This window comes from Uloborus diversus, chromosome 2, assembly GCF_026930045.1.
Source record: "Uloborus diversus isolate 005 chromosome 2, Udiv.v.3.1, whole genome shotgun sequence".
NCBI lineage: Eukaryota > Metazoa > Arthropoda > Arachnida > Araneae > Uloboridae > Uloborus > Uloborus diversus.
The window spans coordinates 111,506,503-111,531,164 of NC_072732.1; the positions used below are offsets into that span (position 1 = coordinate 111,506,503).

General features: G+C 33.9%; 1 protein-coding gene across 1 annotated transcript in view; it reads left to right on the forward strand.

Annotated features, from left to right (window-relative positions):
• LOC129217242 (uncharacterized) overlaps positions 1-24,662 on the forward strand; it is a 75,011-nt gene that overhangs the window by 21,487 nt on the left and 28,862 nt on the right. The window contains exons 2-3 of the mRNA XM_054851516.1: positions 21,730-22,086; positions 23,310-23,628. Of these exons, the coding sequence (XP_054707491.1) occupies positions 21,730-22,086; positions 23,310-23,624 (672 nt within the window). The 3' untranslated portion in view covers positions 23,625-23,628. The remainder of the gene's footprint in view (positions 1-21,729; positions 22,087-23,309; positions 23,629-24,662) is intronic.

Consider the following 24,662-nt stretch of genomic DNA (forward strand, 5'->3'; position numbering starts at 1 on the left):
AAGTTGAAATTTTAAAAATGCAATTAATTATCTTTTTTAGGGGAAAACTGACAAAAAACATGTTATAAAACTGAATATCTTAGCTATTAAATAAATCAATTAACCAACGTTTTGAAGCACAAAATTTGCAAATTACTGATTTTCAATTTTTGTGCTTCAAAAAGTTGGTTAACTGATTCATTTAATTTTCAGCACAAAGTTAATTATTCGTTATTTTCTTTGCTATTGCTCGATAGAAAATGAAGCAACTATTCAATTGATTTGGGTTTTGAAAAGGAAGATTGAAACGTCTCTTTACAATCAATTCAGGACTCTAATTTAAAATACAATTTACTTTTAACTTACTGCCCAGTTTGATAGCTCTTGAAACAATTTCTTTTCAATTGCCATTAACCTACTTATATTTTTTTAATTCAAATTTAGCATATTTGAGTATGTTTAGTTATTTGTTATTCTGAAAATGTAAAATAGCAAGACATTTCCATTTAGTTTTCCGTTACATTTGCGCGTAGACACTAAATTATTAACACTTTTGGAACCTCTTTCATTTTCTCTGCTAATTATTATTTTCTAACCCTTTAATTGACTCTGACGTAATTTATCAATCCAACATTTTAAGTTTGCACTAACAACAATTAAAATTTTAACAAAACTTTCGTAGACAATTTGCATAGACTATGGTCCTCCAATGCTCTGAAACATATAAACTAGGAAATATTTTGAAAATTGGTACTTAATAATAATTGCTTATCTTTCTGTCCAGTGGCACTCAAAATATCTCACCCCCGCTCAAATTTATCTTCCCACAGTTCATTAAAGCTCAGAAAATCACGAGCGGAGGCTTTTCAAAGTTTGGGAGAGTACAAGAGGGAAAACTTCAATGTGTAAAATTGATTATGGCAGATAAAATTCAATTTATTTGGCAAGACATTTTTCGCATTGTTGCCTGAAAATAATAAGAAATGTTTGTACGACATACCCCTGTATACATTAATCTCAAAAAGCAATGATTTTTACAAATCACCATATTTTTAAGATATTTCTTAAAAAACAGTAGATGCTACACGCAAATAACATTGTAAAATTTTCTTTTGATGTGTGTTAACAGCCAGACTAATAGCTAGAACAGTCGCTTTAGGTTATTTTAAACAAACGGATAGTTTCTATTTGTTTAATTATTTTTGATGTTTTTCATGAGAACAATTTTTTTATCGTTAAATAAATAAATTTAATTAATTTTCAAATATTTCATGCATTTTTATTCTTTAGCACTTTTAACGATATCGAATGACGTTTATTAGAACTCTAAGTTTTCTTTTCACCAGAATACAATTTTGAGCATCCAAGAGCACATAGCGCAACAGAAAAAAAAATCTTTTAAGAATTTTGATGTTACTTGAAAGCGTTTTTTTAATGCATAAAATGTTGATGAACTTCAAGCAGCAACGCATGAGTTCATCGTGTGGGACATTGCACAGCATCTTAGCACCTAGCTGTTTCGGCTTATGTTTTTCGAAAATATTAAGCAAAAATCCCCCCCCCCCCTTCACTCCCTAAAAAAATTTTTTTTTAATCGTGAATTTTCATCGAACCACGGAAGACAAAAGAGAAGACTATTTTGCTCATATCATCTTATACATATAAAATCTGAGTATCTATCTATCTATCTATCTATCTATGTCCAAGCTTCTTCTCCCGAACGACAGTGAACTGACCATCGAACCAGGTATCGATGGATTCGTCATCTTCCCGTCTTCATGTTTGGCTATTTAACATAATCCTCCGGTAATAATTAGCGGAGATATCAATTCAAAACTATTAATTATGACTCTTAGATTTCAAAACCAAATCCCTATTTTTCGAAGGCTTTCCTCCATTCAAATTATTATTCAGTGCTTCATCTCAACTTTCCATAACAATGCTTTTATTAAAATGTATAGCGGGTGAAGAAAATCATTGAGATGAAAGATCTGTTGCCATTTTTTTTCTCGAATATGAACAGGTAAAATTCTTGTTTTTATTTTGAGGCTTTTCCTGTAATCAGGGGATTTAAAATGTTTACTTTTTGGGGTTTTCCGCAATCTGCCGAAAAATTTCAGTGACTTTTTTTTTTGGTTCAAGCCTGATTGTTAAATACGCGTCACATGACATAACTTTCATTTTCGAGGAGGACCGTGCACGTCGTAAAGTAAATGAGTGATTTACAAGTTATTTGAGTTCTTTGAGGGTTTGTACCTGGAAAACGGATTGATGTAATTCTTGTACGACCATGTGGATAGAATCCATCCAAATATTTATCTGAGTGGTATGTTGCATTAATAAACACCCGGGCAACGCCGGGTAGTAGACTATTTTATGTAAAAAGCGGATTGTTATTGTGCATAAATATTTCCGATATAGTCTATCAGATGTAATTCAGTTTAACGTGAGTAAAGATTATAGTTGATAATGCATATATTTTCCCCTTTTGTGCTGACTGAAAATGTACTCATAACTTGTATCATTGATAACGATTATTAACGTTGATGAGGTGTTTTGGCAAAAATATGTTTTACTGGTGTTTTGCAAACCTTGCTTTACGCGCATTTATTTATTCCTTAACGCGTTAGAAACTAGTGTCAGTGTACTACAAAAGCATCAACTGGACTGCTCTTACATTTTTTAGGTAGCCCGTGCAACGCCGGGCACGCAGCTAGTCTTATACATATAAAATCTGAGTATCTATCTATCTATCTATCTATGTCCAAGCTTCTTCTCCCGAACGACAGTGAACTGACCATCGAACCAGGTATCGATGGATTCGTCATCTTCCCGTCTTCATGTTTGGCTATTTAACATAATCCTCCGATAATAATTAGCGGAGATATCAATTAAAAACTATTAATTATGACTCTTAGATTTCAAAATCAAATCCCTATTTTTCGAAGGCTTTCCTCCATTCAAATTATTATTCAGTGCTTCATCTCAACTTTCCATAACAATGCTTTTATTAAAATGTATAGCGCATAGACTAATAATAAGAGTAGACCGAGCTTTCTCATTCTTGCTGATAAAGAAAATTGGTTCATAGATGTATCATGTGACTAGTGGAAGGGCTTGGCGAAGACTTTAGCAGCATGGTTGCTAGATGGCAGCATTATCTATAGTTTGGCACTCGACATGTATTTTAAGACAATGTGTTTTCATTAAAAAAAACTTCCAGGTGCAGAGATTGAACTGTTTTTCTTTTAGTTATGCATTATTTTGACATTAGTAATAGTTTTTGATCAGTTTTCGGTAACTTTTATTTCATTTGGAGCTGTCAGCGTTGGCGTGAACGAAATGGCGTAAACGTTTTGCGTTAACGCAAAAATGTACTAATCGGTATCTTAAATTGAAACTGTAGGTAAAAATCTTACCGTTTGCTGATTCTTCTTGGTCGCTTGCATCTTTTATTGCTTAGAAAGTTATTGAAATTGACTAAAGAAAATGCACAATACTATCTAAACGAAAAACTCACTATATTAACAAAATATTTACAACTTAGAATAACAAATTTACAAATCGGACTCCATAAAAGATCATTCTTCCGTGTTCCATCAATTCTATTTATTTTATTTCGCGGTGGCGTTGATCGTCTGCTACGATTAACGCCCGCTGTTGCTAGGATATCCACCAGTCACATGGTTTGGTTTATGAGCAGCAAAAGGGTTGCCATAGCTCGGTCTACTCTTATTATTAGTCTATGGTATAGCGGGTGAAGAAAATCATTGAGATGAAAGATCTGTTGCCATTTTTTTTCTCGAATATAAAGAAATAAAATTAGGCTTTTGTTTTAAGGCTTTTCCTGTTTAAGTTGTTTACTTTTCGATTATTTTGCCGTAATCTGCAGCAAAATTTTGCTGTTTTTTTCTTTTTTTGTTCAAGCCTGATTGTTAAATACGCGTCACGTGACATAACTTTCATTTTCGAGGAGGACCGTGCACGTCGTAAAGTAAATGAGTGATTTACATGCAGTTTATTTTTAGTTTGCATAGTACTGAGTTAGAATGTGAGTTTCCCTGTTTTCGTGTGGACAATCTTAGAGAACACTTCCCACTGATATAAATCTTGGTGGGAAGATTTTGATAATGGGGTTATTTCCTTCAGTGAAGAGTACTACTTTTCGTCACTAAAATTGATTAAATAAGCAAAAAATAAAAAAATAAATAAAATAACATGGACCCTGAAAATACATTTTTTTAAACTTATTTTTTAATTATTTTTTTATATGCCAGATTTTTCAGACTTTGCGTTGTCTTTATTACGTCACAAATGATGCACTTTGACGCATTTTTCTGTGGCATTCCCACGTTATGATAATCAAGAAGCGAATTAAATATGGCGCTCTACGCTTGCTATCAACCCTATCGTTTCCAAAACACGTGAGTAAAGATGCGAATTAAATGTCACACGGCCACAATGAGGGAGTTCATTTGTAAAACATTACAAGGAGCGGGGAGAGGGGGGGGGGGGGGTGCTTCTAAAAACTTAGTCGGCGCAAAAAAAATTCAAATATCTTTGGAATTGAGAAATTCAAGTCATAAATATTCAATTAAAACATCATATTTTGTGTTTTAAGGTAAAATAATAAGGCTTTCCTCCATTCAAATTATTATTGAATGCTCCATCTCAACTTTCCGTAACAACACTTTTATTAAAATTTGTAGCGTGAAGAAAATCACTGAGAAAAAATATCTGTTGCCATTTTTTCCTCGAATATGAACAAATAAAATTTTGAGCTTTGTTTTGAGGCTTTTCCTGAAATCGAAGAATTTAAAATGTTTACTTTTTGGTTATTTTTCCACAATCTGATTTTTTTTTTTTTTGTTCAAGCCTAATTGTTGAACATGCGTCACAACTACTATTATTTTCGAGGTGCACCGTGCTTCATCTCAGCTTTCCGTCGATTGCTAATTTAACGTTTCATATTGTCTTTGTTTCATGAGTGATTTTTTGAGGCTTTTCTCAAGTCAAATAATTAAGTAATTTAAGTAAATTACCGCCCTATAGCACCACCACACTAGAGTCACTCTAGTGTGGTGATGCCTATAGCCAGGGCTTAGGCAGAAATACTCGAAATACATCGCCAGCTCAGACATTCCCAGTCGAGCTGGGAATGTCTGAGCTGGCGGTGTATTTCGAATTAAGTAATGTTTCTTTAGAGAGTATTCGACCTAAAGTATTTTAGGGCATCATCACAAATACAATAAATGAAGCATTTAAGCTTTATTTCACGTCGTAAAGTAAATGAGAGATTTATCTTATCTTATACATATAAAATCTGAGTATCTATCTATCTATGTCCAAGCTTCTTCTCCCGAACGACAGTGAACTGACCATCGAACCAGGTATCGATGGATTCGTCATCTTCCCGTCTTCATGTTTGGCTATTTAACATAATCCTCCGATAATAATTAGCGGAGATATCAATTAAAAACTATTAATTATGACTCTTAGATTTCAAAATCAAATCCCTATTTTTCGAAGGCTTTCCTCCATTCAAATTATTATTCAGTGCTTCAACTCAACTTTCCATAACAATGCTTTTATTAAAATGTATATCGGGTGAAGAAAATCATTGAGATGAAAGATCTGTTGCCATTTTTTTTCTCGAATATGAACAGGTAAAATTCTTGTTTTTATTTTGAGGCTTTTCCTGTAATCAGGGGATTTAAAATGTTTACTTTTTGGGGTTTTCCCCAATCTGCCGCAAAATTTCAGTGACTTTTTTTTTTTTTGGTTCAAGCCTGAGTGTTGAACTCGCGTCACTTGATATAACTTTCATTTTTTAGGTAGCCCGTGCAACGCCGGGCACGCAGCTAGTCTTATACATATAAAATCTGAGTATCTATCTATCTATGTCCAAGCTTCTTCTTCCGAACGACAGTGAACTGACCATCGAACCAGGTATCGATGGATTCGTCATCTTCCCGTCTTCATGTTTGGCTATTTAACATAATCCTCCGATAATAATTAGCGGAGATATCAATTAAAAATTATTAATTATGACTCTTAGATTTCAAAATAAAATCCATATTTTTCGAAGGCTTTCCTCCATTCAAATTATTATTCAGTGCTTCAACTCAACTTTCCGGATGAACGCTTTTATTAAAATTTACAGCGTGAAGAAAATACGTTCGGATAAATCTGCAACGGTCTACCTCTGACGTCACAAGAATGGGTGGAGCTACGTAACCTTCTGACGTCACATCGTTTTCCTTGCTAAGTTGATTTTCGCGTTTGATAATTTTTTCTTTTCGCTATTCGATCATATTTTTTTATTTATTTATTTCTCTTTATTTCCTTTTTATTATTGTTATAAAACAGAAAGGGAGTTTATTTTTTAAAGCAATAATGGTTTTACTTCATATTTAATTAAAATATTATTTGTTTTTAAGACATAAATTTGGCGTTATAAAAATATGATTATTTTATTCGAAAAATGGGAGGGGTGAGGAGATATCAAGAATAGTTTTTCAAGTTATTTACCAAAATATGTTTTATTTTAGCTATTAAAGGGAAACATTTTGTGGGGAAAAATAGATTTTAAGTTTCTGTAAAATAAAACGGTATACGAAAAAAAAATGTTTAAAAAAATCACGAATTTTTTTGTTATAAAATAATTTATTTCCTTTGAGAAGAGAAATAACAGGAATTATCTAACGTTTATTAGCACAAATAAATAGATTGTTGAATACACGTGTTTCGGGGTTTCCAGGAACCCCTTTTTCAATTCAAAGTTGTGAACTTTTGGATGTAAAGACATCCAGTAAACATCTGTTTATTTGTACTAAAAAACATTGGTTATTTCTTGTTAATAATATTATTAAAGTTTAAAATAGGTGGTGACGATTGTCAAAATAAGTTTGTCAAGTTACTCAACCATTATATTTTTATTTTAGCAATTAAGTAAAATTTAATAGCTAAATGGGATAATTTAATAGCTAAGTTTATGGGGAACAATAGGTTTTAAGAGTCCGTGAAGTAAAACAGCTGACAAAAAAACAATGAAAATGGAAGAGCAGGATGGGGAGGGGGGGGGCAATATTGTTATACCAAATCCAAATTATTTCTAAGGAATAAGAGAAAACAGAGGCATGGATTAAAACGAAAAATATACATTACTGAAGTTTAGTGCATTTGTGCTCAGGCATTCCAACTCCTTTAAATGACTGCTTTTGACAAAGATTCGGTTTTTTTTTTTTTTTTTTTTGTATTATTTTATGGAATAAACTAAGATGACTTTAATAAGAGTCCCCTGCTCGTTTCGCTACGCCGCAGACCCGGGTTTTATGCCAAAGTTCGGCACGGTCAACTCGGCCTTTCATTTCTTCAGTGGGTCGATAAAACGAGTACCAAGCGTGCTTGGAACCTAAACACTAGGGGCTGCGCGTTCGGCTGACCGGAACATCTGATTTTAGCACCCCAGTGCCAATTGTTAGTTCATAAGTTTTGTTGATTTTAATTTCAAGGATATAAAGCTAGCAATACGTTTTTTAAATGAATAAACTTGTAAATATAGGATCGAATTGAAAAAGTTTAAAATTTTCGGGGGAGGGGGAATGAAATGAGAAGGAAGTGTAACTTTTTTTTTCTAGCAAATACTTGGTAATAGATTAATAGCAGATTAACAGAAATAGCAATACCTCCGTAGTCAACGTGTTAAATAACACTAGCCTACACTCCAGGCTCCCTTGTCAAGGGAGCCCATATAGGGGGGAAAGTGGGAGCTCAACCCCTCCCCTCCCTTAGATATTGGAATCTCCTTGCTTTTAGTACTTTTTCTTTGCAAAAATGAAAAAACATTTCTTCTCTAGCCATCAATGAATAATTTATTAAAAATGTCACACTTCAAAAAGTCTAATCTGCACTGAAATCGGTTTCTATGGGGAAAATATGTCCTGCTAAACCATGAAAAAATATCTGAGCGCCCCCCCCCCCTATTTTTAAAATTATGCATATGGGCTCCCATGTTCCCGTACCTGCCGCTTACACATGGTTTCATTGGTCAGATAGGACCCTGAAAACAGTTAAGTTTCTTGATCCAGACCAGGAGCTGGGCAATCCCTGATCCAGCACCCTCGAAGATATCAATTTGGAATGGAAACTTGGAGGTCTTCGTGATCACGACTGATTAAACGTGACGTGAACCTGTCACCATTAGCGTACACGGAGGATCTCCGACCAGCTGCATCGAACCCGAGATCCTGCAGTTGCGAATCCAACGCCCTACCGATCAGAAGAATACGGCCACGTGTTAAGAACATGCAAAGGTCGTTGTATCATTTACCTGGGGACCCTACTCAATGTACTTATTTTTCCCACTAATGGATTTTACCGCAACGCTGTAATTGAATTCTTGACTTCAAAATTCAAATGATTGCCTGGGACTTGATACTGGATGTTATGTTTTGGATGTTGTGTGCTGGATAATGTTTTCGCTTAAAAAGGATGTGTGAAATCGAAAAGGTCGTTAATAAATAATTCGATTTCGAGGTGCATGGACGCTACCATCCAAGGGGAGGAACATGCTAGCGGAGGCTCGTGGACTAGAGGACATGGACGCGCCACCACCTAAGGAGGAGGGACATGCTCGCGGAGGCCCGAGGACCAGAGGACATGGGCACCACCATTGAAGAAGATGGACACGCTCATGGAGGACCGTGCACCAGAGAAGTTTGCATCATAAGTATAGAAAAATGCAATCAACGGAAATCAATTATTGTCAAGTAAAAACAATAAACAACCGCGATTGCTCAAAAACATATTTATATAAACTTTTTTATTTTACTTTTTTTTTTAATTCAGCAATTGTGAATTACTTATTGTTCTCACTAGACCGTTTTGGGCGTCCGTCCGTCCTTTGATTTTATTTTTGCCACCACCGGTGGATTTTTAGAGGGATTCCACCTCGTCCACCCCCTCCCCAGTCCTCATACTGCTACTCCAGCGGACACCGTCTCCAGGTTGCATCCATAGCCTACACACACGCAGAGGCCTACACGCACACACACGCCTGAACACACACACACGCGCCTGCACACACACACACGCCTGCACACACACACACGCCTGCACACAACAACATGCCTGCAGATAGACTTACACGCACACGCCTACATACACACACAAACTCGTGATTGCGGAAGACATAGTCAAAATTAAAATTAATTTTTATTTATTAATTGATTTTCCAATTTTTAAAAAATTATGTGAATAATTATTTATTTATTTAATTTATCTTAAAGCGACTTCTAAGACGTATTTCTATTTAATTATTTTGTTCAAAAGTTACATTTTTCTGATCACAATATTTCTGCAGTTTTGTATTAGCCCTCTGCTTAAAATGCAGTTATTTTTACTTTCTTTCTTATTCAGTAAAAGTAGTTACAGTAAAACCTGTGTAAGTTGACCACTCGCGGTGCAGTACTTTGGTGGTCAACTTAGACAGGTGGTCAACTTATAAAGGGCGGTAATGATTTTTAGTTTTTATTTTTGTCATTTCTAGCACCATGTATTCCTTTTTTGAGTAATTCACCCATTTTCTTTCTGTTCTACTCACTTTCATTGTTTAACATTATTGAAAGGGAAACAGTAATTAAAAATACTATTCAAATAATTTTGTTATTTTTTTCCTTGTTTTTAACTATATTAGACACTATATGTAGTTTTAGAATTTCCATATGTGCCGGTTAATTTTCTCTGACTTTCTCCATTTTCAATTAATTTTAATATAATATTTCATACTTCTTATTAATCTCAAGTTCAACTAACTTTCTTTTTCAAGCCTTTTTTGTACAACTTATAGCACAAAGAGCAATAAGTGCAACTCTCCCAGTTCATAAAGGCAAAATTAAAATGCCCTATCTGTTAATCCCTTGCACCAGAAACATGTAACTTTACTTATCAGCAGGCGTACATCTGCGTACCCGCAGAGCGAGGGACCCGCATCCTTAAAGGGGCTAACGGTCCTAAAAATTGAAGAAAAAAACCAGCACTTCTAGACTTATTCACTTTACAAATAGACATTGCTGGCCACTAGGGAGAGGTCCTGCATATTTTGTTGCAGGGTGGACCAAAATGTATAGATCCTGGCCTGCTCTTTTTAGCACAATTCCTGTGTTGCCACAACATATTGCAACGGAAAGAAACGACTTTGAACTTTTCTACTGACACCTATTTTCATTGAAGAAAGTACAAAAAGCTATCTCAAATAGAACAACAAATGAAAAAAGAGTTTGGAGAATAAAGAGCAGCATAAGCTTTATGCTGCTGTTTAGTTAGTAAAATGCTAGTGTCTCATCAAAGCATTAAAAACATTTTTGGAAACAGGGGCGGATCTAGAGGGGGGCCATGGGGGCCATGGCCCCTCCCAAAGCCTTGTGATTGTAGAAATTTTTTTTAAGGAAAAAAAAGAAAAAATATTATGAGAAGATAACAATATTTAACGCATGCGTTTTACTGAAAAAGAAGTATAGGCCTTAATTGGGAGACAAATTATATCCCTATCCTTAAAACAAAACTTTTATTTCCAAAATTTTTCTCCATCTTTTACATCATTTCTTGATTCCAACTGCAGACACTCGGACGATCTCTAAATGTTGCGGTTCTCAGAGTATACATATTGTTCACAAGACCAAAGAGAGCCTAAATTTTCGTTTTTATGGCTTTAATTTCGAAACTAGGGAGAAAACCCCCTTTTCCCATGCTCTTTCACAAATGCCTTGATATGTAGCAAAAAATTGCATTTTAAGTCTTTTATTTGGAAAAAAAATGTCAACGGAAACTAGTTTATCCAGCCCTTATCACTTAACTTGCTTAAAAGCAACTTAAATGAAATTTTTTGGGACTTCAATTAGAAACGATTTTTGATAGGACCCCCTCCCTCCCTAGTTTATCTCGTGATGATAACTTTAAAAGGAGGTTTTTTGGAGGAGCTCACGAATCTTCCATTCCTTTCTAAAATATGTATGAATATAGTTAAAAATCGAATTTTTAGAGCCTCAAAGGCAAAATATTTCAGGGAAGGAAGGATTCTAAGCACCTTCACACTTCCTTTAATGTAAGCAAACATTACCTAAAGGTGCATTTTTAGGCTGGACAGCTGAAGAGCTAGAAGAGCACCCCTCCTCATCTAACTTCTCAATATATAATGACAGAATATTTTGGTTTCTAAGCTTTATTTTCAAAAAGTATTTTGGGGTCAGCGCCCAAAACCTGACCTGTCTCCGTACATCATCAAAAACAGACAAAATGCGTTTTTAGTTTCCTAATTTTCAAAAATTACTCGGAAATTTAAATTTTGAAACATTTTTGTGGGAGATTCCTAAATCCACCCCCTCACCTAATGTCTCGATATCCCGAAAATTGAGTTTTTTATAAACTTCATTTTAATAAAATTTCTGGGGAGTTCGGAGTTTGTTCAAAAATTTCGGATGGCCCCTCCCAAAACAATCGGCTGGATCCGCCACTGTTTGGAAAGCTATCAAAGAAAAAAAAAGAAAGAAATAATAATAATAATAATAATTAATAAATAATTAAATAAAATAATTTGCTGAAGAAAGTTTTAAAAAAAAAAAAAACCAAGTGGTCAACTTACAAAGGGTTTTTTACAATACTTCAAACCAAATTTGGTGTACATTAGTGGTCAAGATAGACAGGTGGTCAAGATAGAGAGGTGGTCAAGTTAGAGAGGTTTTCCTTTATTATATGAGATAGGACTAATTCCGTTCCTGACAAAAGCGGTCAACATAGACAGGTGGTCAACTTTACAGGTTTTACTGTACTTTCTTTCTTATTTAGTATCATTAAAAACATGCTTAAAAATATTTTAAAAGTATTAAAAAGTTTTTGTTTTTAAATTATTGCAACTTTTTTTTTAAGTCGACGGGGGGGGGGGGACTTCTTGCCAATTCAGGTAAACATAAGCGATGGAATAATTTTAATCGTGATGTATTTTGCAGTTCTTTAAGATATTTTGTAATTTTTCAATATGTTTAATTAATCCAATTTAGTTTTTATAAGTCAAGGATGAAGAATGCCCCTAAAAATAATATAAACACCTAAATATAATAGAAAACATAGTGATATATGTTTAAATTTATTATAAATAACTAGCAAAAAAGTTAATATAAATAAAATGTTTTTTGAAAATTATTTTTTGATTTTTTTTTTTTTTTTCAAAAGCCGTGAGGTATAAGAAAGCTTTCTTGCACCCCCCCCCCCCCTTGCCGGCACCCATGTGCACATCTCTTTTTTCCTGCGGAAATAATAGGTGTCACATCATTGTCGTACCAGTAAAATTACAAAAGTATAAGAAAAAAGAAATGAATGAGTTAAAAAAAAAAAAAAACAGCGAGAACGTAAATCCGCTTATTTCAGAACGTAGCTCCACCCATTCCGATGACATCATAAGGCAACGTAGCTGTGACGTCAGTGGTAGACCGTTGCAGATTTATCCGAACGTGAAGAACGTCATTGAGATGAAAGATCTGTTGCCATTTCTTTTTCTCGAATATGAACAGGTAAAATTCTTGTTTTTGTTTTGAGGCTTTTCCTGTAATCAGGGGATTTAAATTGTTTACTTTTTTGGGGGGTTTTCCGCAATCTGCCGCAAAACTACACTGACTTTTTTTTTTTTGGTTCAAGCCTGAGTGTTGAATTCGCGTCACTTGACATAACTTTTATTTTTGAGGTGGACCGTGCAAAGCCGGGCGACGCAGCTAGTAGCTATTATTTTCTGATCATGGTAAACTGTTAGATTTTTCTCTTAGTAGTGTCAGTTAAGTTTATATCTTTTGCTACGAATACACATCTTTTCCGCACGAAACTCTTTCGTCCCTTTGAACTTCTTGTTCTTTGCTCGATCAGTACAATAATCAAAAACTTTCTTTTCGCGTCAGAAAGTAAGATACGCTGGACCAATCTGGGTAGGGGTGCCCCCCCCCCCTAAGAGCAATGGAACCCCCCAAATCGCACGAATAAAAAGACCCCTACAAAAAATGAGAAAAATACCCCTCAAAACACCCCCCCCCCCTAAAAATTTCTATACCGCAGTCTGAGCCATGTCCTCCCCCTAGGTGGGCACCCCTGAACCTGGGGACTTGAACACTTAAGCAGAATTTCCTTTTCAAATTCATAAAAACTAGCTAAAAACTAGCATTTGGTACATGAACGTAAGACATTTTAGTTGATATGTATATGCAATTCTTGTAAAAAAAAAATCAGAGAACTTTTAAGGTTCTGCGTTAGTTTCTTGGGGTCGAAATGAAAAAAAAGTAATAACTCAGTAAATGAACACCTCCAACCAGAAGGCAAAAACGCATTTTCTACTTGTTTTCCTTTTGGAGATATATGAAAGGTATTTACTGCTGCCAATTCGTCTAAATTTCAAACTTTTGATTTTTTTTTAATGATCTACTCAATATCGTTTATAGACGTTTGGCCACGATTATTACAATTAGACTAGACATTGTTACGTGTATATATTGTTTTGACATTTTTTTCTGCATGGAAAAAACAATAAATAAGCAGTTCTAATGCTAATATAATGTTGTTATAAACCATTATTTTTTGTTATAACGATACTATAACTTGGGCAAACTTAACTTCGCAGCGTCGTAATGCTGTGATTACGATCTGCGTAGCCTTCACAATGCTACCAAGTTAGATTTACCCCAACCATAAGTGCACCTATATTCTGCTATGTTTTAATAATAAGCATTTTGATAAGATGTTTCGCCATGTTTGAAGAAGTTTTGTTCGAACATGTATTTTAAAGAATAAGGCCGGCAAGGTTTTTAAAATTTTTCAGATTTCTTGAGCCCTAGTATTCATATGTATACTGCCGTATGCAGGTAAACGGCAGTATCTGCAGAAATGAGTTTTCGAGATATTTGAAGAAACGCGTTTCGGATTCAATGCAAACAATAGGGAAATGTTGGAATTAGACGTCTTTTTCGCGCCTTTTTTTCAGCGGAAACCAAATAAGCGAGCTTGTACGATAAAGATAACGTACAATGGATGACAAAAATGCAAAAAAATGAAAAATGAAAAAATCTGCAGTTACTGCCCTTTGCCTGCACACGGCAGTATAGTATTTCATTCCATTAATCAAAATCCGGAGAGTTTAAGTTATCTTTAACTTTCATTACTTAATATTTTAATTCACATTTTGTATATGACTATAAATGCTGATCTAGTATATGATTAAATTTTTAATATTTAAATTTTTCTCCGTCATAACGATAATCTTCGAAATAACTCAAAAATATTCTCTTGAATCTTTACCCTGAAAGCTTGCTACGAGAGCACTTCTTTTTTTAAACGAACAAATTACATCCGCTTTTAAACTTTGAATACTTTAACGACGCTTTGCTTCTTAAATTACCCATTATAAAGTCATTTAGCATTGTTTTAATGCAACTGTGACGAATGACTCTCCTATGAATATTCATTCAAAAAGCGTTCCTTCCCTACATATTTTCCGGTATCTCTGGTGCTCTGAGCTTAAGGGATTATATGGAATACAATAGTCCTATTAAGATTTCACTCTTAAGAGCCTCTTATTTTTTCCCGCTAAAAGCAAATGTCTATCTTTACTGAACGCCCAAAAAAGAGACTCTTCGTAACTGTTCTAATCTTTTGGTATATTGGATGAATTATGCATCTTTATTGACAATTTTCCCCACATTATTAGGGTGATTACTGAGGTTTAAATTAATCGCATTGCTTCTGTTTTTTTCCCTTCGCCTTTTTAAGTAAATTAAGACTTTTTTGTTTATAGTTCTTAAGCAGTTGAAAAAAAAATCTTATGCCGGTTTTTTTGAGGGATAAAAACTTGGCCCTGTTTCGAGCTGATAGTTCTCTTTTTGCGGAGAGATCGGAAATACGGTTAGATATTTTGTCCATGATGACTTGAATGATGTTATAACTCTTCCCCGCCTCTTTGAATCTGAATTAGATAACTGTGTCAAATAAAGCGTATCTGGATTTTGAGAATTCCAGACTTAAAAGGTTGATGCATATTTAAATTTCGTTCATAACCTACTTAAATTAAAATAAACATACAAAAAAAGAAAAAATAATCAATTTGTTTTTCCATTTCTAAAAGACTATTTTTATTTATTTATTTATTTATTTTTTGTTGAAAGAACAGTTTGGTTCCTAACACAAGAAAACTTCTTCAGAGACCTAATCGTTTAAAATAAAACTGAAAAAGATGAACACAAACATCTATCTTGTGATATGAATGATAGACTTCTAAATCACAAAATTTTCCAAAATATTGCATACTTGTGCTTTTTGGAATTACAAAGAAAAACTACGCTTTTTCAATGATGCCGAAAAAAATTTGAGCTTTCAACGTTAAGAAGCAGTCACCAAAGCTCCGAGCTAGAAGCTCAGATCAGAACGTATCTCCAATAAAATTCTTAACCAAAAAAAAAAGGTAATTAAAATTAAAGTTGACAAGATTTCTGTTAAGATAACAAGACTACATTTATTAACAAACACAATAAATATTAAAATTCATAACCCTAAGATATTATTTCTACCATTGTACCATTCAAAGGTCACAGGTAAAGTCAATATGCTGACATGACAGGTAGTGCGGACCCTCAGGGGGGTGATGCCATTAAAAGGTCCAGCGACCCCCCTTCGTCATCCAAAAATGAAAAAATCATGTTTATTTCTATACTGAAAAGAGATATATTCAAAGTTCGGCAAAAGAATTACAGTCTTATAGGGTAACTTTGGGCTCCACTGTTTCTATTTTAATAATTTTAAGCTCAATTTTAAACAGCACCATTTATATTTTTTATAGCTTTATTGTAATTTTTTGGTATGTAACGAAAGAGACAATTCTAAAATATTGTATAAATATCCAAAGTTCAGAAATAACAGGTAATTATTAACCTGATTTAAACAGGGTTATTCTATTTTGTCCACCACAGAAAAAACCGCCCCGGACAAAAAATCATTTTGTCCTTTTCCTCCACTTTGTCAGTAAACTGAAAGTACTTACTCAAAAATTCAAAGTTTGAAAATATTAAATAAATAAACAGATTCTTCTCATTCAAGTAATATTTTAATATAAAAATGTCAAACATAAACATGCATATAAGCAATTGATTCTAAGATATTTTAGAGTGAAAATGAAAAAAAAGTAATATCAGGTTGAAGGTTATGCAAATGTTTATATAATACAAATGAATATTAATTAATAAGTTATAATTCACATAATATCATGTATAAAAACAACAGCAGTTAATTTTAAGATGTTTTCTTGTGACATGGGAGGTTTATTGCTCATAATAAATGTCTATAAATTTTAAAAGTAGAAACATCAAGTTTTAAAAGGTTACAGTCTCAAAATATTAGATGAGCAATTCCACGAAAATGTTAACCTTCTCACCAAAATTTCAATATTAACAAAACTATAAGTATTGTATATCACTTAAAAGCTTGAAATATATATTTTTAAAGTGCAACAAGTTAAATTTTAATTTTTTAATTTTTTGTATTGTAAATAAGCCGTAACAGATGTCTATGTCCTTTCCGGATTTTTTGGGGAAAATTTGATCTTTAGTAATCAACCTTTTTCTTAAAAAATATTCCAACTAAAAGGGAAAAAAATAGCGTATTTTGTTGTAATCATAATATAGTTTTATATTGGAAGTTTATACCAAAAAAATATCTTTACAGTGTTTTGTTCAGAAACAATCTTAAAATAAGTTTATGAAAATGTCAGTCAGTTACCATAAAAAATCAACTTTTCCCCCTTGGCATGAAAATTATTGGTGGAAATATTCCAAAATTCATATTTTCTGCCAACGTCAGGAGTATTTAAATGCTGAATAAGTAGAATTGAAAGTTTACAACCGGAACACCGAAAATTCCTCCGTAACTGACTGGCACACTTGATACGGTAACTGACTGACATTCTGTTTAACTTTAAAATGGCTGCAATGTATTCATTTTAATACTCCTAAAAACAGAATTATTTTATTTTTAGCCTTTTTTTTAGTAGTGATATCAAACAACCCAACTCTTTTAGTTTTTAAGAATGACAACCTATTTTACTGATTTTGTTCATTATTGATTCTTACATAATTTAGAAATGGTTGGGCCTAAATTTTAGAAATAATTGCCTAATATTCCAAAAATACATCAATTCAAAACAGAAGAGGAAAGCATTTTACGGCTGTACCGATAAGTCAGTACAGCCAAAAGACAATTTTACAGTATCACAATTTTCAAAGGGGAGAAATTGAGAAATATGGGAAGTGACTGCTAGTACAGAAGAGTTTGTTTGAAGTTTCTTGTGATCTACAATATTTTGTAGTAAGAGTGATAGATAATAATTGGGGAAAAGCTAAGGTGAAATTCTTGAAAAAAGGATTGCTTTTTTTTGCGTTGAGTTTTATTTACAAATTGTAAGGCTGTTAGACATTCGGCCAAACACATTTATAGATGCTACCAAAAAAGAAATCGAAGGAATTGCTGCAGAGTTCGCCTACAGTTTCTGTCATTTTATATATTACAGCTAGAGTACACTGAGGGTGTAGACTACTTGAACAAAATATTAAATAACACAAAATTATTATTTTGATGTTAAAAATCAATCTTTATATACATTTTTTGTCACCCTTGGTTTTAAACAACATAATTAGCGTATTAAAACTATATTTTGTAGTGATTTTCTATATAATCTAATTATTTTGGGGGTCCTCATAGGCTGAGGGACCACTGGTCTAGCCCTAATGTCAAAGAAAGCTCTGCTTCTGTGTACACTTATTTGTTTGTTTTACTGAATAATTCTGAATTTTTTATATTAGGATATATAGGAAATTTAGAAATGTCAGTATTTGCTCACTAGGGTGTTCTAATAACTGTAATTCTGTTATTTTAGTAATATTTTTTAAAGCAAATGCCATCTGCTAAAAGACTATTCATTATTCCTTTGATCCCAATTTAAATTTATGTAAAATTCCTTTTGCTTTTAGAGGATAATTTTTTATTCAATCTATACTACTTTTCCCGCAGGGTGCATTCATGTCAGTCAGTCATCATGCTTTTAACATATTAAATGATCACATTTTAAATGATCAAAAATTATATATATATATATATATATATATATATATATATATATATATATATATATATATATATATATATATATATATATATATATATATATATATATATTATTCATTTTTCTTTAGTCCTGGTCCTATTTTAATAAAATTTCCTCTTACTTTTAAAAAAATCTCTTATTGAATCAGTATTACTTTTCACACAGGTTGCATTCATGTCAGTCAGTTACCATGCTTTTAACAATTTTTCTAAAATCACCCAATATGTATTTTGGAAATTCAATTATACCATGAAATTCAGCTTAAAAATTACAATAAGCGAGGCGAAAATGTAATGTTTAAAAATTAATATTTTATGGTTTATGTTTCAAAATACTTATCGTTTTGCTCTGTGAATGACAGCCAGTTATCCGTGGAATTGCCCAGAAACCATATGAAAAAAAATTGATATTAATAAAGCAAATGTTACCATGAAATGAAATTTGTTCTTGTAATGCTAGTAAAATGTGATGATCAGCAACAGGCTATGGGCCCAGCTGGGCTGTTTCTAGTTAATTTATTAGTCCCCAATGAAGGTTAATGGCCCTTTCAAAGCTATTTACCCCCTTTCTTATTATAGCTTCTTCCTTTGGGCTGTACCTAGTGCTCACAACAGTACTAAAGTAGTAATTTTTTCCTAACTTGTATGACATTAACATATCAATAAAAACATGCAGTGCACAAATATTTTACTATTGAGTGACATAAAAAAAAGATAAAAAAATATAACCGTAAAAATGTTTTCAGATTAAATTATTGCAAAATGCAGAATAAGAAAAAAAAATACAGCAATGCATAACAGCCATACTGTGAAATTCTAATATGATATTCAATGTGCATAGATCAAAAAGTATTTAATAATTGTCAAATGCTTCCTCAGTAAGCTGTTTATCCTTAGAATTTCAGATTTCATTAGCAATTACCAAAATTTGTGTTACTTACCAGTTTGTAGTCCGCAAGCCAGTTTCAAAGCTTGCTTTGAAACTGGCTCTATCAATATTTGAAAAAAATTAGTTCAGTACTTGCTGATGAGGCTATGCAGTGAAAAAGTTGTTGACATGCGAAATTGGAAATACTTTCTGAATTACTCTATCTCTTCAGTGATTCTCACCAATCTGCTGGTGATAGATTATGTTTTTGATTATATGTTTGTCTAGGAAAAATGCAATATATTGGTTGCTAGAAATGGAGATGTTTCAACAGAAAATGTAACAAGCATCGACAAGAGATTTTTATCAATGTCATTCAGCCAATTCCTTGTTATTTCTTCTTGGTCCCTAGTAAGTCTTTCACCCATGTATTTCTGATGCACTACGAGCTGGGGTGATGCAGTCCTCAAACCTTTTCCGTAAAAATCTTGCGATGAATTTTAAGTTTATCAGCTTTCAAAAGTGTTTGAAATTCATTAGTTACGTCTACAATAATTGAGAAATTTCTTTGTAGTACATGTAATGAAATACTGATGGGTTTCAAAAGACTAATTAGATATTTCTCTTATTTATAACTACCCAGTATTATTAATTATATTCCTTATCTTTGCATCCATTTCGTCCTGATGTTCATCAATAATTTTCAAGAAAATAGCGTTGTTTTGTATGTATGTCTTCAAGTATTTTATGTGACTGTTCCATTGAGTTCAATATCTGTTACTGTAATATGTAATTACGCTCTTTCGCTTGTTCACTTTGTTAAATTTTATTACTTTCAAGTTAGTTATAATCTAAAATTAGTTGCACAAATGTGAGGTTTGGATTTATTAGATTGTAAAGCATAAATTCATTCTAATTCAATTAAATGATCAATTGACAATAGCTAATGTATTATAATTATGTACTAATTTATTACACCATAACAATAAATATATGTATCAAACATATGGAAAATCAGTTGATTTTTATTTCGCCCATTTTGTCCATTTCGTCTAATTTTGTCCATTTCGTCCAATTTCTTCCGGCGTCCCGGACTTTTTATGCAAAAAAGAACGAAATAGCAACCCTGGGTTTAAAGTTATGCTGACATTTAGTTTAAGTTTGATACAAAAGAAATAATATTAATTAAATTGCAAATTTCGAAAAAGGTTCAAATGTAAAAATTAAAATTTTGTTGAAGACATTTAAAAAAAGAAAAAAATGGCTTTTTCTATTAAACCATTTCACTGATTGGTGCAGTTTTTTTTTATAACATTATCGAACACTATAAGGCAAAATAGTATATTTGAAGAAAGATTTGAGGAACAAAATGGTTGTTGCAGTTTTCTAAGATGAGTCCTTCTCGAAATTTATTTGGGTAATTTTATTAGTAAAACGGCATTATTTTACTTTAAAAGAACAAAATCACAAGTTTTCTTTTACATTTCACTATATTGTTATGCAGCTTGATTAGATTATCGTACAAAAATTATGAAAATGTCGCCTAAAAGGTTTTCATTTAAAATCTTCTTCACCGTCCATTTGTGATACCGCATCTGTCGGCCACTGCCTTTATAGAACGCTTCAAAAATCTTCAGAAGTTGTTTTCCATAAAATCGTGTGTTTTGCACCAGTAGAGAAACCTGGTGAAAAACACATGACAACATTTGCATCAGTTTCAATTTAAATATGAAGATCAGAAAGGCAAAAAGGTTAATGTTGAGAAAACCTCAAGATTGACCCTTTTCAAAAATTAGCTAATCATTTGAAGTAGTGGAACTTTAAAGCAACAAAATCAAAGCAACACCTTTAGAAACATTCCCTTTGCACTTCACAACACCTCAAGATGTCAATCATTTATAATTTTACATTCGTGTGCAAAAGTTTAAGACCACTCATAGAAAAATCAGATTTAATGGTATTGCAGGTTAATAGGATAATAAACCAAAATCTGTAGTCAAACGTCTTGAAAGAGTACTCGAACTGACGTTGGTACCTTTCGCAGACATAGCAACTTTAATTCTACTGCAAGAGGTTGTTGGACATTAAGACCATCTTTCTTGTCACACGATCATCACGTGCACAAGTTTTTCTTGAGCAACGCTACTCTTAACATCCGTATAATTCTCCGAAATTATAGAATTTACAGATATATTGATGGATAGCTGTGTTGCTGAAATTTAATTTTAAACTTATTTTACGTTCAGAAAATCCAACTTCACGCAGGTCCACTAGTTTTGCCCGTTTTTCTACAGTTAAGTAAAGTATTTTTACCTATTACAACAATTGTACAACAACACTGTACATGAAAAGTCTGATAACAAACTACTGATAAACGAGATAGACACGTTTATTTATAGTAGTAGAAAGTGTCTGATGATGCCAGCAATGCATGAGATGTCGCAAACACGTATGTAAATGATGAAATCTGTTAAAATACAGGAATATGACTACTGGTGTTAAACTTTTGCACGCGACTGTACGTAGAATATCACAATGTAAGAAGAGCCATTTCAACCACTTCAAAAATAGAAGCGAAACGGAGGATTTAAATACTCTACTAAATATTGTTCAAACTGTATCCTTTAATATTCATTTAATATTGACATTATTATTATTGCCATGCTTATTCAACCATCTTCTACGCTCTTTATGTCCAATAGGGCGGCTCCCGTCTTTTGCGCCTCGCCCGAGGAAGCACCGACGAAATATCGCTGCCCCTGCACCATTCTGAACCCAGCGGGGGCGACGTGCTGCGGGGCCTGCTTTCGGCCCACGCCCTGGACAGGCTGGGCGGAGGAGAGCTACTCCGTGCTCTTGCACCCCTGAGCGGCGGGGCCGCGGCCCGGGCCCTGGAAAGGATCGGCGGTGGAGGGGAGAGGGCGGTCGACTCCTTGGACGGTTTCCGGGGCGGAGAAGTGCTGATCGCCCTCGATCGTCTGACTGGAGGGGAGCTACTGGCCTCCTTCGATGACAAGGAAAGCACGGCTGTCTTGGAGGCTCTGGAGATGGCTAGACAAGTGAGTCTTTAAAACAGCTGAAGCCTCAGTAAGCTTCCTTATTTAAGGCTGCGTGATTTTCAGTAATTAAGGTCAGTTGGGGTACAAGGAAACAAGGGGTAAATGTAAACAAATTCTATCACTACTCTGGTGGTAATTTTTGAAACTGAACTGCTAGTGACTGAAGACTACACAACATATAGAAGTGACAACATATACAAGTCAGTCTTTACCACAACTGAAACCTCAGTAAGCTTCCTTATTTAAGGCTGCGTGATTTTCAGTAATTAAAGTCAGTTGGAGTACAAGGAAACTCGGGGTAGATGTAAACAAACTCTATCACCACTGTGGTAGTAATTTTCGAAACTAAACTGCTGATGACTGAAGACTAGACAACACATAGAAGTGACAACATATACAAGTGAGTCTTTACCACAATTGAAACCTTAGTAAGCTTCCTTATTTGAGGCTGTGTGGTTTTCAGCAATTAAGGTCCGTTGGGATACAAGGAAACATGATGTAAATGTAAACAAACTCTATCACCATTCTGCTAGTAATTTTTTAAACTAAACCGCTGGTGAGTGAAGTCTAGACAACATATAGAAGAGATTCTGAGTGTTCCGTGTATTTCCAAAAATACTGTAAAGGCGCCATTACTGTTTGAAGATGACACTGCGAAAAAAGTTGTTTTTTAAAGTTTAGTGACCTTAAATTTTCGCACTAGATCTACATAAGGTTGTGCCTCTAACATAGCCTCATTAGAAAGAAGATAAAAGACTTTCATCGCATGAACTTTAAGGAGATGAACTCTACTTCTCTGTGACGCAATTACGTTTTGAAGACTTCCATAAGCAATTGTTTAATAATTTCATTGTTAACGTACGTATCTCATAAGACAAGTCCGTTACTAAGTCAAAAAATAGTACTTGAATAATGTTTCGTGAAATCTTCAAAATTTATTTGCATAAAGAAGTAGAGTCTATGTACATGTTCGGAGTCTTAACGGATTCTTTGTGTAAGAAATGAAAAAATTATCAAAATTGAATTACTCATTTATGAGAACTGTGAAACCTACTCTTGCGATGGACTTGGATTTGGAGATAAATGCCTTTTAAGAATGTAAATTTATTTTACTGTTACGTATTTTTTCGTTTAAAATATGTTTCGCTTATGTTTATTTCAGAAATCTTTGCGCTCGTTGCAGTTTTGTCAAAAGTTTATTCGCTCTCTCTTGTGGTTTTCAGAGATCCCGACATCGGCCTGCTCCCAAAAGGACCTTAGACACCCTGAGCGGAATGGCGTTTGGCAACAGTAAAAAACGATTCGATTCTCTGAGTGGGTCCACCTTCGGTCTTAGCAAGAGAGACTTCGACGAAATCGACAACGTTGGATTTACTGGATTCGCGAAGAGGGGCAGGGGAGGTCTCTCATTGGCTCTCGCTAAAAAGAACTTCGACGAAATCGACCGAGCTGGATTCGAAACCTACAACAAGCGGAACTTCGACGAAATCGACAGGACGGGATTCGAGACTTTTGAGAAGAGGGATAGGAAAGAATAGAAAGGTAAAACGTTGAGCAGTTTGTTTGTCAAGTTACCAAGACAGCTCATCTATTTGTGTATGATCTTGACCCATGTTGGGTTAATTTGATACATTTTAAAATAGTTTTTAAATGTATACATTTTTTTATATGTATAGTATGCATATGAAAAACATGTCTGACTACGATGGGGAGGTCCCGGGTTTGAATCTCGGCTAGGACATGGATCAACTTTCTCTCTCCTGCTTTTGTCCTTTCTTTGTGTGAACGTGTTGTGCTGTAAATGGTTGCTTGCTCATTAAACAGGTCCATATGGTATATATGTACTGTAGAGGTCGAACTTCACACCAAATTATGGTACAGTTGGAAAAGTGAAGCAGCGCACCCCAAATTTTCAGCATGGATGGCACAAGACAACAACAACAGCATATGAAAAACATAATGTCAAGAAAGGTTTCGAAATCCTAAATAATTAGGAAAATAGTACTAGCATTTCCAAAAAAAAATATTTTGGTGCACCACACAGGGGTGGATACAAGAGGAAGATCATGGAACTGATGACTCATGACTCCTCCCCCCCCCCCCAAATCATCGGCAGTATTATTCATCCACATTACGTTCAAAGACGTTATAAATAAAATGTAAAAATTTAGGGAGAACGGGGTACGTTTACGCAGTGCCCGTTTTTCGAAACGAATTGTAACTGAAGAGCCAACAGTCATAACATATTAATTCTGCTCCCTGGCAAATATCCTCACAAGTTTTTGAGTATCAGTCGAGCTTCGGTCTAGCATGCAGAAAGAATAATCTGTTTTCCACCGAGTCGAGTAAATTTTGAGTTGAACGTTTTGAAGCTTATTGTGAAAAATAATACTTAGTTAAGAAAGAACAAATATATAAAAATTAGCAGGATTTTATCCTTTTTCAAGAATTGTAGGGGAGGGTGGCCCAAAGCGGGTAGGTCGCCCAAAGCAGGTAGACCTTTGTATGCCTCCTCCCCCATGGTGTGAAAGCGGCGATAAATACGTATGTCATGTTTACCCGAACACCCCGAGTTA